We start from the raw sequence: 15435 nt of genomic DNA, 5'->3' as shown, positions 1-15435 counted from the left end.
TGGGCGTCCTTCTCTCAGGGTCGCCCAAATCGACATAATCGAAAGCTGATTTTGGGCGCCCTCAACTGCTTTCCGTCGCGGGGATAACCAAAGTTCACGGGGGCATGTCAGAAGCATAGCGAAGGCGGGACTGGGGCGTGCTTAACACATGGGCATCCTCAGCCGATAATGGAAAAAAGAAGGGTGTCCCTGACGAACACTTGGCCGACTTTACTTGGTCCTTTTTTTTTATGACCAAGCCACAAAAATGTCACCTAAATGACCAGATGACCACTGGAGGGAATCGGGGATGACCTCCCCTACTCCCCTAGTGGTCACTAACCCCCTCCCACCCTAAAAAAATTTTAAAAATATTTTTCAAGCCTTTATGCCAGCCTCAAATATCATACCCAGCTCCATGACAGCAGTATGCAGGTCCCTGGAGCAGTTTTAGTGGGTACTGCAGTGCACTTCAGGCAGGCAGACCCAGGCCCATCCCCCCTACCTGTTAAACTTGTGGTGGTAAATGTGAGCCCTCCAAAACCCACCACAAACCCACTTTACCCACATGTAGGTGCCCCACTTCATCCTTAAGGGCTATGGTAGTGGTGTACAGTTGTGGGGAGTGGGTTTTGGGGGGCTCAGCACTCAAGGTAAGGGAGCTATGCACCCGGGAGCTTTTTCTGAAGTCCACTGAAGTGCCTCCTAGGGTGCCCGGTTGTTGTCCTGGCATGTGAGGGGGACCAGTGCACTACGAATGCTGGCTCCTCCCACGACCAAAGGGCTTGCATTTGGTCATTTCTGAGATGGGCGTCCTCGGTTTCCATTTTCACCGAAAATCAGGGACGACCATCTCTAGGAACGACCATCTCTAAGGTCAACCTAAATGTTGAGATTTTTGCGTCCCCGACTGTATTATCGAAACGAAAGATGGCCGCCCATCTTGTTGCGATAATACAGGTTTCCCCGCCCCATCGAGGGACATTCTGCGAGGATGCCGTCAGGAAAACCTGGGCACCTCGTTCGATTATGCCACTCCACATAAACATTTGAGAAATAAATAAATCACAGCCTTTTAGCTTATGTCCATTTATGCATCCTGTTTTTGCTCGCTGATATTAAAAGGGCAATATTTCATTATTATGTCAAGTAGAGATATCATCTGTTGGGTTAATATTCAAAAACACATATCCGGATAGCAGGTGCTAGTATCCAAATAAATGGCACTGGTTGGGGCCATCTGGAGATTTTCAGTGCACTCTAAGAACATAAGAATATAAGCATTGTCATAGTGGGACAGACCAAAGGTCCATCAAACCCAGTATCTTGTTTCCAACAGTGGCCAATTCAGGTCACAAATACCTGGCAAGATTCCAGAACAGTAAAACAGGTTTTATGCTGCTTATCCTAGAAATAAGCAGTGGATTTTCCGAAGTCCAACTTAATAATGGTTTGTGGGCTTTTCTTTTAGGAAATTATCCAAACCTTTTTAAGACCCTGCTAAACTAACTGCTTTTTACCACATTCTTTGGCAACAGATCTCAGAGTTTAACTACACACTGAGTGAAGAAATATTTTCTCGGATTGTTGTAAATTCACTACTTAGTTGCTTGTATTTTTTGGAAAGAATACACAAGTGATTCATATCTACCCATTCTACTCCACTCAGTATTTTATAGACCTCTATCATATTTTATTTATTTGTTACATTTGTACCCCACATTTTCCCATCTATTTGCAGGCTCAATGTGGCTTACATAGTACCGTAAAGGCGTTTGCCAGTCGGTTGATAACAAATACAAGGTTGTATTGTGGTCGAATGAGGTAGATATGTGTCAGGCACCGTGAAGGTCAAAGGGAATGAAGATTGAATATTGTCCTGTACGATCATTAGTTGTGCGTGTTGCTGGGTGTGGGGATTTACATTGGATCAGTGGATCATATCTCAGTGTTGCTGAGTATCTGATAGACCACCTAGGAACTATCTGGATAGTGCCAGGATGGTCTATGGTGGAGCATAGGTGGTCCCAGGAATTATCTGGGTGGTGGCAATATTCAGTCTGCTATTTGTGTAAGTTAGGATAGCGAAAAGGCTGTCCTAACTTATTTGATAATGTCAGCAGTGACCTCTGTATCTGGATAGTCGGGGCAGCTCACTATCTGGATGTTGGTGCTGAACATCTGGACTATTTAAAAATGTGGATTTAGCTGACACCTTGTCAGTAGTAGATCAAATGATTAATGCAGCAGGTGAATATTAATTCATGTCTTCATAAGGATGGTTTAAATTGTCTAAGTCTGACAGTTAAGCAGTAGAAGGAAAGATTATGTCAATGAGATTAAATTGTCTTTCTTTGTCAATCCTGTGTAAAAACTAAATATTGCACAGTTTGCTTTTCTGCTGGTGAACTATCATTATGTGTACTTAGAGTACTTTGAGAAACTGTCAAATAATGAAATCCTGTCTTTTATCTGTCCTGTGCTGCTCATAAGTCATTTCTGCTATGTTAAATCAGAGGGTGGTATGATTATTACTCTTTGCAGACAAGCTGCCACAGTTTCACTGTAACTGTTTGTTCTAATAGGTTGTATTGCACAATTCTGCAGTCTTGGAAACCTATTTGGTAAAAACTCATTCTATAAAAAAAATTCTAAAATCCAGACTGGAAACTTGCAAAGATCCTTTGAATCAGAGCTCTGGAATTGCCTCTTCTATCTCAAGTTGATCTAGCTCCAATTTACCTGGGATACTCTGGGAAATGTAGCACAGGATACAGATTTATCTCCTTGGGTCCTTGATGTCAGGCAGGGCAAGCTACATTCATCCTTGTGTCTGTGTCTCTGGCAGATGAACCGGCGGTTCTGGAAGCTGATGACCTTGATAGGAAAGTCATGTGGCTGGGCGGGGGCCTCGATCCTGACACCATCTCTCTGGCATCAGTTACAGCTCTCACCACTAATGTGTCAAACAAGAGGTAAGCCACTTATCCCATTAGACTCACAGGCAAATGTTTGACTCCAAAAGGGTTTTGCTTTGTCCTTAGGCTTCTAAATGTTATGTTATTCACACAAAAATCAAACTTTTCATACTGTTATCTTGAAACACTTTGCACATGTTGCCATGGAAAATATCTTCCATACTTTATTTGTGCAGTGGATAATTTTCAGTACCCCATGTTGTTGCAAAGTACATGAGTAATCAGTTTTCAAACTGGAAACTGTACAAAGGGTCTAGGTCACTGTATGTGATTGAGTATAATATAGAAACAAATCAATAGTTCTGAATTCCTTTGCTGCATTTGTCACAAGCCATATAATAATTCAGAAAAAAAAGGGATCCTCTTCAAAGCCAATATATTCAGATACATTACAAAAACTACTAAAAACATACCCATCTCGGACTTTCAGGCATATGATAAACTTTGGATTCTTTCTAAAGCATCTCTTGAACTTTGCAAGGTTCCATCACTGCTCTATGGATGGACCCAGTGAGAGACACTGAGCAGCTGGGTATGAAAGTTAGGGAGATTCTGTTATAAAAAAAAGAAAAAGTATCCGTGAAGCGGCAGTTGCAAACCATAAACACCACTGGGTTTCCTAGAAGATACTGAGATTGCCTACCCAGAAGAGCAGTTGAAGTCCTCAGCAGCAAGGTATAGTTGTATTGGACCGCCAATGAGCAAGGAAAGACTACATTTTAATACAGAAGTGGGCATAGGTGTTGACTTAAATGTTAAGCCTGTACAAAGCAAGTTTGAAGGCAAGGCCTGAGATGACCCACCAGCAGGGATGATAGTGACTATTATGAAAGCAGATTTGGAGCATATTGGGGAGAATATGGCGAAAAGCAGAAAAAGGAGTGAACTCAGCTAAATGATATGGGGATAGGAAGTTGAAGAGTCCTTTTACTAAGCCACGTAAGCGATTCTTACGTGCACCAAATATACGCCAATTCTGAGTTACCGCCTGGCTACCAAGTGGCCCGGGTGGTAATTTCATTTTTGACGTGTGTCCGATATGCGCATCAGAAAATATTTTTATTTTCTGGTGCACGGTCGGTAATCAGCATTTGGACGCGCATTGACCATTACCACCCGGTTAAAGCGTGAGACCTTACTGCTAAGTCAATGCCTGGCGGTAAGGTCTCAGACCCAAAATGGTTGTGCAACAATTTCATTTTGCCGCGCGTCCATTTTCAACCCCCCCCCCCCCCCAAAAAAAGACATTTTTTACAGGTGTGCTGAAAAATGAACCTGCGTGTGGCCAAAACATGTGCCTACACTACTGCAGGCCATTTTTCAGCGCACCTTAGTAAAAGGACCCCTGAGTTGGGCTGCCTGCAGCATCGAATATGCACATCTACCCAAGTGCATGAATCTCAACTGGCCAAACTAGATGGGTCGTCTTGGATTTTATCTATTGTCATTTGCAATGTTACTTCTTTCTACAATGTAATCATCTCTGAGCTTCTGTTCTTTGAAAGAAAATGTAACCCCCCTCCCCCCTTTTTTTAAGTTTTAAAAGCAATGTTTGGAGCAGTATCTGAACATTTTCTTCTTGTTTTCTTTAATCTACTGGGGTTTATTTTTCTCCATAAAGGTCCAAACCTGATATTAAAATGGAACCCAGTGCTGGCAGACCGATGGATTATCAAGTAAGTTTATGACACATCTATTCTAGCAGATTTTTCTTGATTGTTATAACTCTATCCTTTATGACCTCATAATGGATAAAGGATAACTGACACTAGACTGAAGAACCTGAAGGTTAAATAAAATACAGAATGTCTGTTCTTAACATAGCTACTTCAAGATATATTATCTCGCTAAGATACTTTACTATAAGCAGGAAAAAAAGACTTCAAAAGCTCAAAGAACCAACATATTTTGTTGTAACTTTAAATCATCCACTTCTAGGTGGCTTTACTTCTGAGCAGCCTCGTTATCTGTCTAAAAAACCTCCTCTAATTTTATGTATTTTTTTCTTCAATTTATGTTGTATTCACTTTATATTATTCATGACAATTACAAATTGCAATCTAGAAAATATTACTTTATCAGAATTCTCTTGCAAGAGGGCAGTGATGATCTGTGGTCCAAGCAAAGATTGTGGACCCGAGTAAATGGATTGGCAATGTTGCTAAGCTCCCGATGAAGCAGAAGAGAAACAGAAGTGCTCTGTAGAGTTGGGGTTTATTAAAAGTTAAGTTGCCTGGTTCATCCATACCTAAAAGACTTGAAATTCAAAGTGGATGGTTTAAAGTTACAACAAAATATGTTGGTTCTTTGAGCTTCTGAAGTCTTTTCCTCCTGCTTATAGTAAAGTATCTTGGAGAGATAATATATCTTGAAGTAGCATTTGTTTTGAATTTCTTCATTTAACGTAGAAGCCTATAAGATTTTGATAGTGTTCTTAACATACTCAATTCTTTCATGCTTGGAGGGACTTTCTCACAGATAGAGGTAAGGAGGTAAACATTTTCCTACTCAGATAAACAGTGTCAGGTCAATATTCACACATCAGTGTTTGTTTTAAGCAGGGCTTTTTTGGGGGGTACTGAGTACCGGCACCTTTTCCATTGTCTGCTAAAATTGACCCATGGTCCCCAAGTTTTAATGAAAGAGCTCACGCTCTGCACAACAATTCTGCCTTGTCATAGATTCTGAGACTGGTTATAGGAGGCATGGCTATTGTGGGGTGTGTCCCTCGGTGATCACCCCACCCCTGAAGGGTGGCCCAGCATTTGAGTACCGGTACCTTTTTCGCTAGGAAAAATGCACTGGTTTTAAGCATCATCCAAAGTGTTTACATTAATCATGTATATTCAACACCACAATTCACAGAAACATCAATGCAGAATATATGTATTCAACATTGAGCAGCTCTAGCTATATGGATAACATTGATACTTAACTGCTTTCCAAATAGCTATGTGGTTTATGCTAGGATAGTGTTTTTCCTGTGCTAATTTCATCCTTATAGTTGTCTGGATAGTAGCTGAAGATCACTATTTGTAGAGTTAGGAAGAACCCCCCACATTCTGCCTTCACTCTACCACAGCACTATCTGGTTACCTCCATGGCAGTCTGTAAGAACTGTCCAAAAGGAAAAACAAAAGAAGGAACAAAACTCCTACAAAAAAAATGCAAGAAAAAAGGCAAAAAGTAGGGGTGGCACACAGACCTTCCAACAAGAACAAAAAGAAAGTGCCAGAAGGTCTAGAGATTTAAAAAAATGTATTCCAAAGTCACAAATATAGGACCCAAAAAAGGCACTGTGAAAGCAACAGTATATCGCCAGGAGGAATATAATGAAGCACAGTTGTACAACAGTAGACTCGACACAGAACTGTGTTTCAGCAATCAATGCCTGCTTCAGGAGTAACAATCTGAGGGAAACAGATAGGGATACAAATCATAAGTAATAGATTAACTAATAAGTTCAAATACACTAGTTATAAAATAACTGAACTATGTCTACATAAAAACAAAATGAAGAAAATATAATTACAAAAATAGTGAAGTCAAACCTTTATAAATAGTATAAAATCTTTAAAAAATAACTACAAAAAGTTTAATTAAACAATTAAATTATATAAGTGTTCCCAAATTTACACACGCTGTTATAGAATATGGCCCAGTCTGCATAAATCTACACACAGGGATTTACACCATGTTTTCATTGGTGTAAATGGATGTACATAGTTTTAGGCGCTGGGATATCAACTAAGCATATTCTATATACCACGCCTAAATCTTAAAGAATACGCTTAGGTGTAAATTTTATTTCACGTGGATTTTTCAGGCGCTATATATAGAATCTCTCCCTAAGTGCTAAGCGGCAATATTCAGCAGAAGATAACCGGCGATTTCCCACTGAATATTACCAGATAGCCGGTTAAGTGCCATTTAAACGGCCAGGAGCCGTTCCTGGCTGGTTAAATGGTTTTAAATATCGAGTGGTTTATCTCCTTATGCAAAACTGTCGTTTTCACTACCTGCCTTTTCAGTCTACCCTTACATTTAGGAGGTCATTCAGAGTGCTCAGAATTTTATGCACCACTTCAGTGTGTAAGTATACAGAATACTGTCATGTTTGTGGGTGACTGTACACTTACTTGTGTAACTGGCCACAAAACACCTAAACTTATTCTGTAAGGGTGTGTGTAAACCTAATCTAATATAGGACTTGATTAGTCGCAAAATCCCTATATAGGTCCTATGCGACTTACAAAAAACGAGACCCGAACAATAGTGGAGAAAAACAAAAATTAAACAAATAAAATTATATAGCTAAAATGAGTCAAAAATGTTTTCAATCACTTACAAAAAAGCATATACTTTGGAATCATCCTAATAGAACTAAGTATAGCATTCCAAACATAAACAGCCTGAAATAGACTGACGAGACTGTGAGACTGGGCATCTAAATGGCAGATAACGTTTAATGTGAGCAAGTGCAAAGTGATGCATGTGGGAAAGAGGAACCTGAATTATAGCTACGTAATGCAAGGTTCCACATTAGCAGACACCGACAAGGAAAGAGATCCAATCGTCATCGTTAATGATACGTTGAAACCCTCTGCTCAGTGTGTGGCAGCAGCTAAGAAATCAAATAGAATGTTAGCTATTATTAGGAAAGGAATAGAAAACAAAAATGAGGACATTAAAATGCCTTTGTATCACTCCATGGTGCAACCGCACCTCAAATATTGTGTTCAGTTCTGGTCACAATATCTCAAAAAATATATAGTGGAATTAGAAAAGGTGCAGAGAAGGGAGACAAAAATTATAAACAGGATGGGACGACTTCCCTAAGAGGAAAGACTAAAGTGGCTAGAGCTCTTCAGCTTGGAGAAAAGACGGCTGAGGGGAGATATTATTGAGGTCTATAAAATAGTGAGTGGATTGTTTATTCTTTCCAAAATACTAGGACTAGGGGGCATGCAATTAAGCTACAAAGTAGTAAATTTTAAATGAATGGGAATGAGAAGTACAGAGTATTATTACAATTAAGGTACATAAAATATCAAGTAAATTAGAAGTAAATAAATAAATAATTCATATTAGGTATATGAGATCAGGATAAGGTATAACATTCAATAATAACAATGTGATTAAAGTAACCAAATTAAAAGAGATCAATGTTGGCTTGTTCTGGTACAGTTTTGATGTCAAGTCTTTTATGAAGGATTATTTTTATAAGTCTCTTTGAACAGGTTAGTCTTCAGTAACTTCCGGAAGGCTGTCAGATTGTGTGTTGTTTTTATGGCATTCGGTAGTACGTTCCATAGTTGCGTGCAGATGTAGGAGAAGCTAGATGCATATATTGATTTGTATTTAAGTCCTCTACAGTTGGGGTAACGGAGGTTTAACAAAGTGCATGATAGATATAACATGCCCACAAAGGGGCACACTAAGGAGCATTACACGGCCCTTAAGTGTGTCCTTTCGGCAGTGCACCTGAGGCAGTGCACCTCAGAATTGGCTTGTTCAAATCCTAGCAGGAATTGATAATGTCACAGTCAGGGTCAGGGCAGAGAACACCACAGTGCCAGTCACTTTACCCAGCTTCTAAGGTGGAAATAGAAAAACACAACCATGAGGGTAAGTAATCGAGGCCGAAGAGACAGCAGATGTTATCAAAGAGCTGTGAACAATGCCTTAGAATTGGTGCATATATTCAAGGGTCATGTTCACATGGGCAGAGCATGAGTGGGGCTACCATTAACACATGTAACATAAAAGATACTGTAAGATATGCATGTCCTTGCTGCATTTGAGTGCCTGCAGTTGCACCAGGTCTATGGCTGCTGTATCTGCGGCTCTCATCCCCCGTAATCTCATCACACTTAAACCTTCACTCACAGAAAATGCTATACCGAATGTTCTTTTGCTAAGGTTTTATCACCCTACCAATTTCCCGTTGTCTCTTTCCATTGTTCCATTGTTCTTTTCCTTGACCTATTCCCTAACGACACCTTGACTTTGTCTCGCTTAACTTCTCACAATGGAATCCATAACTGATTGTAACAAACTGCATTTCCATTATTTACAATGTATTGTAAGCCACACTGAGCCCGCAAATAGGTGGGAAAATGTGGGATACAAATGTAATAAAATAAATAAATAAATAAATGCGCTGATAACAGGTTGCACTAGTTTTTATAATGGAATATGATCTCACTGCATGGCATTGGGGCACCTAAAAGGAGGCATCCACTTAGAGAATTACCCTTATAGGGAGGCAACTCTATAGCATAGGCATCCTTTATGCATGTAAATGTTTAGAATAATGGCATTTACATGTGTGTGCAAAACAAAAAAGCAACATTGGGCCTTCAAGACTAGGACAACAGGAGTACTTTATTGATAAGTGACCCGACACGGGCCGTGTTTCGGCGTCAAATGACGCCTGCCTCAGAGGTCAAGATTAGGTTCTGCAGTATTTAAATCGTTTAGATCAAATGCCGGCTATCTTTGCACAGGAGAAGGCTTTTTACAAGAGCCCCTTTTTCACATAGCTGCGATCATTTTCAACGATAACACTTCAATGTGTTAAGGCATTTGATCTAAACGATTTAAATACTGCAGAACCTAATCTTGACCCCTGAGGCAGACGTCATTTGACGCCGAAACACAGCCCGTGTCGGGTCACTTATCAATAAAGTACTCCTGTTGTCCTAGTTTTGAAGGCCCAGTGTTGCTTTTTTTGTTTTGTACACTTTGGTTGTATGCTGTGTTACCCTCTCTATTTGTTATTTACATGTGTGTGCACACACATAAGTGCCAAAATTCTGCCTAAGCAATATTCTGTAATTGCATAATTGTAAGGAGGTGTATACATGGGCGGAGCACAAAACTTATAGAATACTGCTAGCTATGCTGGTATGTGCAGCACTTAGGTCAGCTATAGGCCGCACTGCCTTCCCTGCTTCTCCACTCCCCGCACGCATGCTCGGTTTTGGTGAAATTGGACATGCACGAGGCTTCGCACATGCTCAATTTTATTAAAACCATGCAAGCGTGCCACGGGGGAAGCAGGGCAGGCGGCATGTGGCAGCTAACAGTGGTGGAGAAAGGTTTCTGCTGATGGGGCATGGGGACTCCCACCAGCCCAGGTATGTGGGGTTGTGGCAGAGGACAGAGAACAGCGGGGAGGCGGGGCAAAATGTCCCTCCACCACACACACACACACACACAAACACACACTTTGGGCTCAGCCCCCCCCCCCCCCCCCAAAAAAAAAATTGAAGTCTGGCTATGCACCTATTAAAAATAACCCCGCTGTTAATATGTTAATGGCTTGGATTTGGTCGTTTCTGAGATGGGCGTCCTCGGTTTCCATTATCGTCCAAAAAACGGAGATGACCATCTCTAAGGTCTACCTAAATTTCATGATTTGGGCGTCCCTGACCGTATTGTTGAAACGAAAGATGGACGTCCATCTTGTTTCAATAATGTGGGTTGCCCCGCCCCTTTATGGGACCGTCCATAGAGATGGGCGCCCCCGTTCAATTATCCCCCTCTCTGTCACCTACGAATCTTAATGCAGTATAACTCTGTATTTCTCATCCTGGAACAATGTAAGCCACATTGAGCCTACAAATAGGTGGGAAAATGTGGGATACAAATGCAACAAATAAATAAATAAATATGTTATCTGAAATTATGTCTAAGATATCAGGCAAATATTCTAAAAGGAATAATCAGAATTCTTCCCCTCTAGAAAAAATGTTTTATTCAATAATGCCTTTAGTTCAACCTTCAAATTAATTGTCTGATGCTTTCTGATGGAGCCTTTTGAGACAGCTTAGCTCTTTCGCAGGCCAGGAGTGGACAGTTCCTGTGAAACCTTTTAAACATGTCCAGGGAGAATCCAGCCAAACTGCTTGATGTTTTCTTGTCCATAAAGTTATGAAATAAGCAGACGTGCATTTACATTAAAGATCCCCAGAACTTACAGGTAAACCAAGGATACAGTAAGATCAACGTGAGATCCAGAAGTGAAGGCAAATTATCTCTTTAATAGATGGTGTGATAGAACTGTGATTACTGCTCTTTGCTGCCAAGCAGGGCTGCCAATTATTCTTACTTGAAAAGAGTAAATTGAAGACAACTTTAATAAATAACTGTTTTCCTGACTAATTCCTCAAAAAATAGCATCCATTCCTATGCATTTTAATGGGTCTTTACAACAGGCCCCTCCTCATAACTGACAAAGTTGGGGATTGAATCTCAGTTTAGTTTCCTGCACATTGAGCTAACAGGCTAAGAGGGATGCTCAGCTAGCATGTAGCCTTCCACATACCCTTCTCTTGAATGAATGCTAGTGTCAGTCACAGAGCAGCATTTGAAGTGACTAGGAAGCTACATCCTGCTTTCCTAAGCACTGGAATTCAGTATGTTCTTTGATCTATATAGAGGAAGGAGTATGGGAGACAGGGAGGTTATGCTAGAAGTTATATACAAGAAGGGTCAGGAGTAGGGAGTGGAGGAATAGCCTAGAGGCTAGGTCAGTGGACTACAAACCATGCAAGCCAAATCCTTGGACAAGACACTTAGCTCTCCAGGCTAAGCCTGCCTCAGGTACAAACTTAAAAGGCAATTCTGTAACTGAGCATGTGCATTTACACATGCCTTGCATACCTAAGTGCACAGAAAAGTCACACATGTAAGTGAACTATATGCTATTCCATATGGGCGTATATAAGTGCCATAGAATGTACCTGCAAAATAGTGTCACGTAGGGAGAGAATGGGAATGGCATGGACAGGGCTGCCACTTACACGTGCAACTTACAGAATAGTCTAAGTTATGCATATTGAACTGCAGGCAAGCCCATTTACACCTGCCTGCCATACACCACCAGAGACCCGGTGTAAATGGGCATGCCTGCAAGACTTATGCCATTATAGAATAGCCACTCCCCACTCAGCATCGGGGTGCCTAAAAGGGGTAACCCTGTTAAAAATTGTCCCCTTAGGTTATAAGCCCTCCAAAGACAGGAAAATACCTACTGTACCTGAACATAACTCACCTTAAACTTCTACTAAAAAGGCATTAGCTAAATCTTAATAAATGAAAGCCGCAGCCTATGTTATATATGATAGCGGCATGCTCTTATTGTTTATGGGACTGCAAACTTGCTGTACACCACCTTGGCTGAATTTCTCCAAAAAGGCGGTAAATAAATCCTAATAAATACATACATAAATGTAAAAGTCTACCATGCCATTTTAGCATGATAAACATGAAACTGCAATGCAGTATTGAAACTGAAGCTATACTGGATTAGACCTGCTGGCATTTGTCTCCTATACAGGTTAGCATCACTGTCATTGAAGCCCGGCAGCTTGTGGGCTTAAACATGGACCCTGTGGTTTGTGTGGAGGTGGGAGAGGAGAAGAAATATACATCTATGAAGGAATCAACAAACTGCCCCTATTATAACGAGGTGAGAAACTCTGCTTAGTATTGGTAATAAGAGTGAACAAGCTTGAGAAGCCTGCAAGTGAGTTCTCAAAAGGAACACACCTCATGGCATTTCCATTTGAAAATTCTAGAAGCCATAGGATCAGAGGCACTACGTCCTTACATACCTTGGACCGGGTGCAAAATCACTGGTGGTAAAGAATGTGTAGGCCTTTAAAATTAAGTCGCTGACCTGACACCCTAATGTACCTGTCCCAAGCTTTTTTGAAATCAGATAGTCTTCATTTTCACCACCACCGCTACCAGGAGGCCATTCCACAAATTCACAACCCTTTCCATAAAGAAGTATTTCCTTAGGTTACTTCTCAGTCAATCACCTTTCAACTTCATCCTATGCCCCCTCATTTCAGAGCTTCCTTTCAGTTGAAAGAGACTCGCCTCCTGTACACTTATGCTACAGAGGCATTTAAACGTTTCTATCATATCTCCCCTCTCCCGCCTTTCTTCCAAAGTGTACATATTGAGATTTTTAAGTCTGTTCCCATATGCTTTATGATGAAGACCACTAACCATTTTAGTAGCCGCCCTCTGCACCTGTTTATATCTTTCTGAAGGTGTGATTTCCAGAACTATACACAGTACTCTAAATGAGATCTCACCAGAATTATACAGAGGCATTATCACCTGCTTTTTCCTTCTGGCCATTCCTCTCCCTCTGCACCCAGGCACCCTTCTAGCTTTCACTGTTGCCTTTTCTACCTGTTTGACCACCTTAAGATCACACCCCCAAGTCCTGCTCCTCTTTCATGTACAAAAGTACTGCCCCCTCCTAAACTGTCCTACTCTCTCAGGTTTCTGTAGCCCAAATGCATGACGCTGCAATTTTTAGCATTAAATCTTAGCTGCCAAATTCTAGACCATTCTTCAAACTTCACTAGGTCCTTCCACATGTTATCCATACCATCACCCACTTTATTTAATGTTTTATTACAATCATTGGGTGTCCTTTTGGAGGAGGCTAATTTAACTTTCTTTGTATATGCAGATGATATTTCAATTTTGTACCTTGTTTATTCTAATTGGTCTGAAATGCTTATGGCATTATGAATTGTTTCAATCAGACAAAAAGTGGGAACAGGATCAGGCTTTTCAAAACAGGCCAAGGACTCTCGATATGTTGTTGAAAACTTTTATTTGATGATGACTCAACACGGTACCATGTTTCGGCATATATGTGCCTGCCTCAGGAGTCTTAATGAAAATATTAAACAATTTCATATATTTCCATTGATGTATTTTTTTAAAAAATGAGCATAGCTTGTCTTTATAAAGACCATTGGTGAATTAGAAGAAACTTGTCATTTATTGACTCCACTGGCGTGCGAATAAATTTCTATCGGTTGTAAGTCTGATTGTTTAAGAGGGCAATGTCTACTGCACTTTCCATCAATACATAAAGTTAAATTTAAGGGATTACTTCTCTTTCTTATAAATCAGTAGCATTTGGGAACTCCTTATCATTAGAACTTCGATTGATAGGAAATTATCTGTATTTCAGGAAGTCACTTTTTTTATTTCAGAAGTATTTCAATGTATAAAAACTGGTCTTTAGTTGATGTTCTTTTACCTTTACTGTACTGATTAGCTGATTAATATGTAACATCTGAATATGTCAAGGGTGGTTCCAGATGAAGCATCAGCCATGGGCCACCACCCCATCTGTAATCCAGCATGCCCCTTTCTCTCTCCCTGAGCTTTTAGCATCTCCCCTTCATGTAGATAAAGGTGAGCCGGTTGATATTGTGTGTCTGGATTTTCAAAAGGCATTTGACAAAGTACCTCATGAAAGACTCCAGAGGAAATTAGAGAGTCATGGGATAAGAGGTACTGTTCTATTATGGATTAAAAACTGGTTAAAAAATTAGAAAACAGAGAGTAGGGTTAACAGGTCAGTACTCTCAATGGGGAAGGGTAGACAGTGAGGTTCCCCAGGGGTCTATGCTGGGACTGCTGCTTTTTAACCTATTTGTAAATGATCTAGCGATGGGAGTAACTAGTGAGGTAATTAAATTTGCTGATGAGACAAAGTTCGTCAAAGTTGTTAAATCGCAAGAGGATTATGAAAAATTACAAGAGGACCTTACAAGACTGGGAGACTGGGCATGCAAACGGCAGATGGCGTTTAATGTGAGCAAGTACAAAGTGATGCATGTGGGAAAGAGGAACCCAAACTATAGTTATGTGATGCAAAGTTCCACATTAGGAGTCACCGACCATAAAAGGGATCTAGGTGTCATCATTGATGATATGTTGAAACCCTCTGCTCAGTGTGCGGCAGTGGCTAAGAAAGCAAATAGAATGTTTGGTATTATTAGGAAAGGAATAGAAAACAAAAATGAGGACGTAATAATGCCTTTGTATCGCTCTATGGTGTGACTGCACCTTGAATTCTGTGTGCAATTCTGGTCACCGCATCTCAAAAAAGATATAGTGGAATTAGAAAAGGTACAGAGAAGGGCAATGAAAATGATAAATGGATGACTTCCCTATGAGGAAAGACTAAAGTGGCTAGGGCTATTTAGCTTGGAGAAAAGACAGCTGAGGGGAGATATGGTAGAGATCTATAAAATGAGTGGAGTGGAACGGGTAGACATGAATTGTTTGTTTACTCTTTCCAAAAATACTAGGACTAGGGGGCACGCAATGAAGGTACAAAGTAGTAAATTTAAAACAAATTGGAGAAAATATTTCTTCACTCAATGAGTGATTAAACTCTCAAATTCTTTGCCAGAGAATATCGTAAAAGCAGTTAGCTTAGCAGGGTTTAAAACAGTTCGGCTAGCTTCCTAAAAGAAAAAATCCATAAGCCATTATTGAGATGGACTTGGGGAAAATCCACTGCTTATTTCTAGGATATAACAAAATATTTAAACACACATGAATACAAGTGTATTGCTTCTTCAGCTTATTGAGAGTGGAGTAGTCTCATATGTAACACACGATAGAGGTTATTTGATTTTTC

The 15435-nt window shown here is 40.3% G+C and overlaps 1 protein-coding gene across 4 annotated transcripts in view; it reads left to right on the top strand.

Moving 5' to 3' along the window:
• OTOF (otoferlin) overlaps nucleotides 1–15435 on the top strand; it is a 762055-nt gene that overhangs the window by 549675 nt on the left and 196945 nt on the right. For all 4 annotated transcript variants that reach the window (XM_030198653.1, XM_030198655.1, XM_030198656.1 and 1 more), the window contains 3 exons: nucleotides 2828–2954; nucleotides 4579–4633; nucleotides 12304–12435. In XM_030198653.1, the coding sequence (XP_030054513.1) occupies nucleotides 2828–2954; nucleotides 4579–4633; nucleotides 12304–12435 (314 nt within the window). The remainder of the gene's footprint in view (nucleotides 1–2827; nucleotides 2955–4578; nucleotides 4634–12303; nucleotides 12436–15435) is intronic.

This window comes from Microcaecilia unicolor, chromosome 3 (assembly GCF_901765095.1).
Source record: "Microcaecilia unicolor chromosome 3, aMicUni1.1, whole genome shotgun sequence".
Classification (NCBI taxonomy): domain Eukaryota; kingdom Metazoa; phylum Chordata; class Amphibia; order Gymnophiona; family Siphonopidae; genus Microcaecilia; species Microcaecilia unicolor.
The sequence above is the reverse complement of the archived record's forward strand: the minus strand, read 5'-3'. Positions and strand labels throughout refer to the sequence as shown.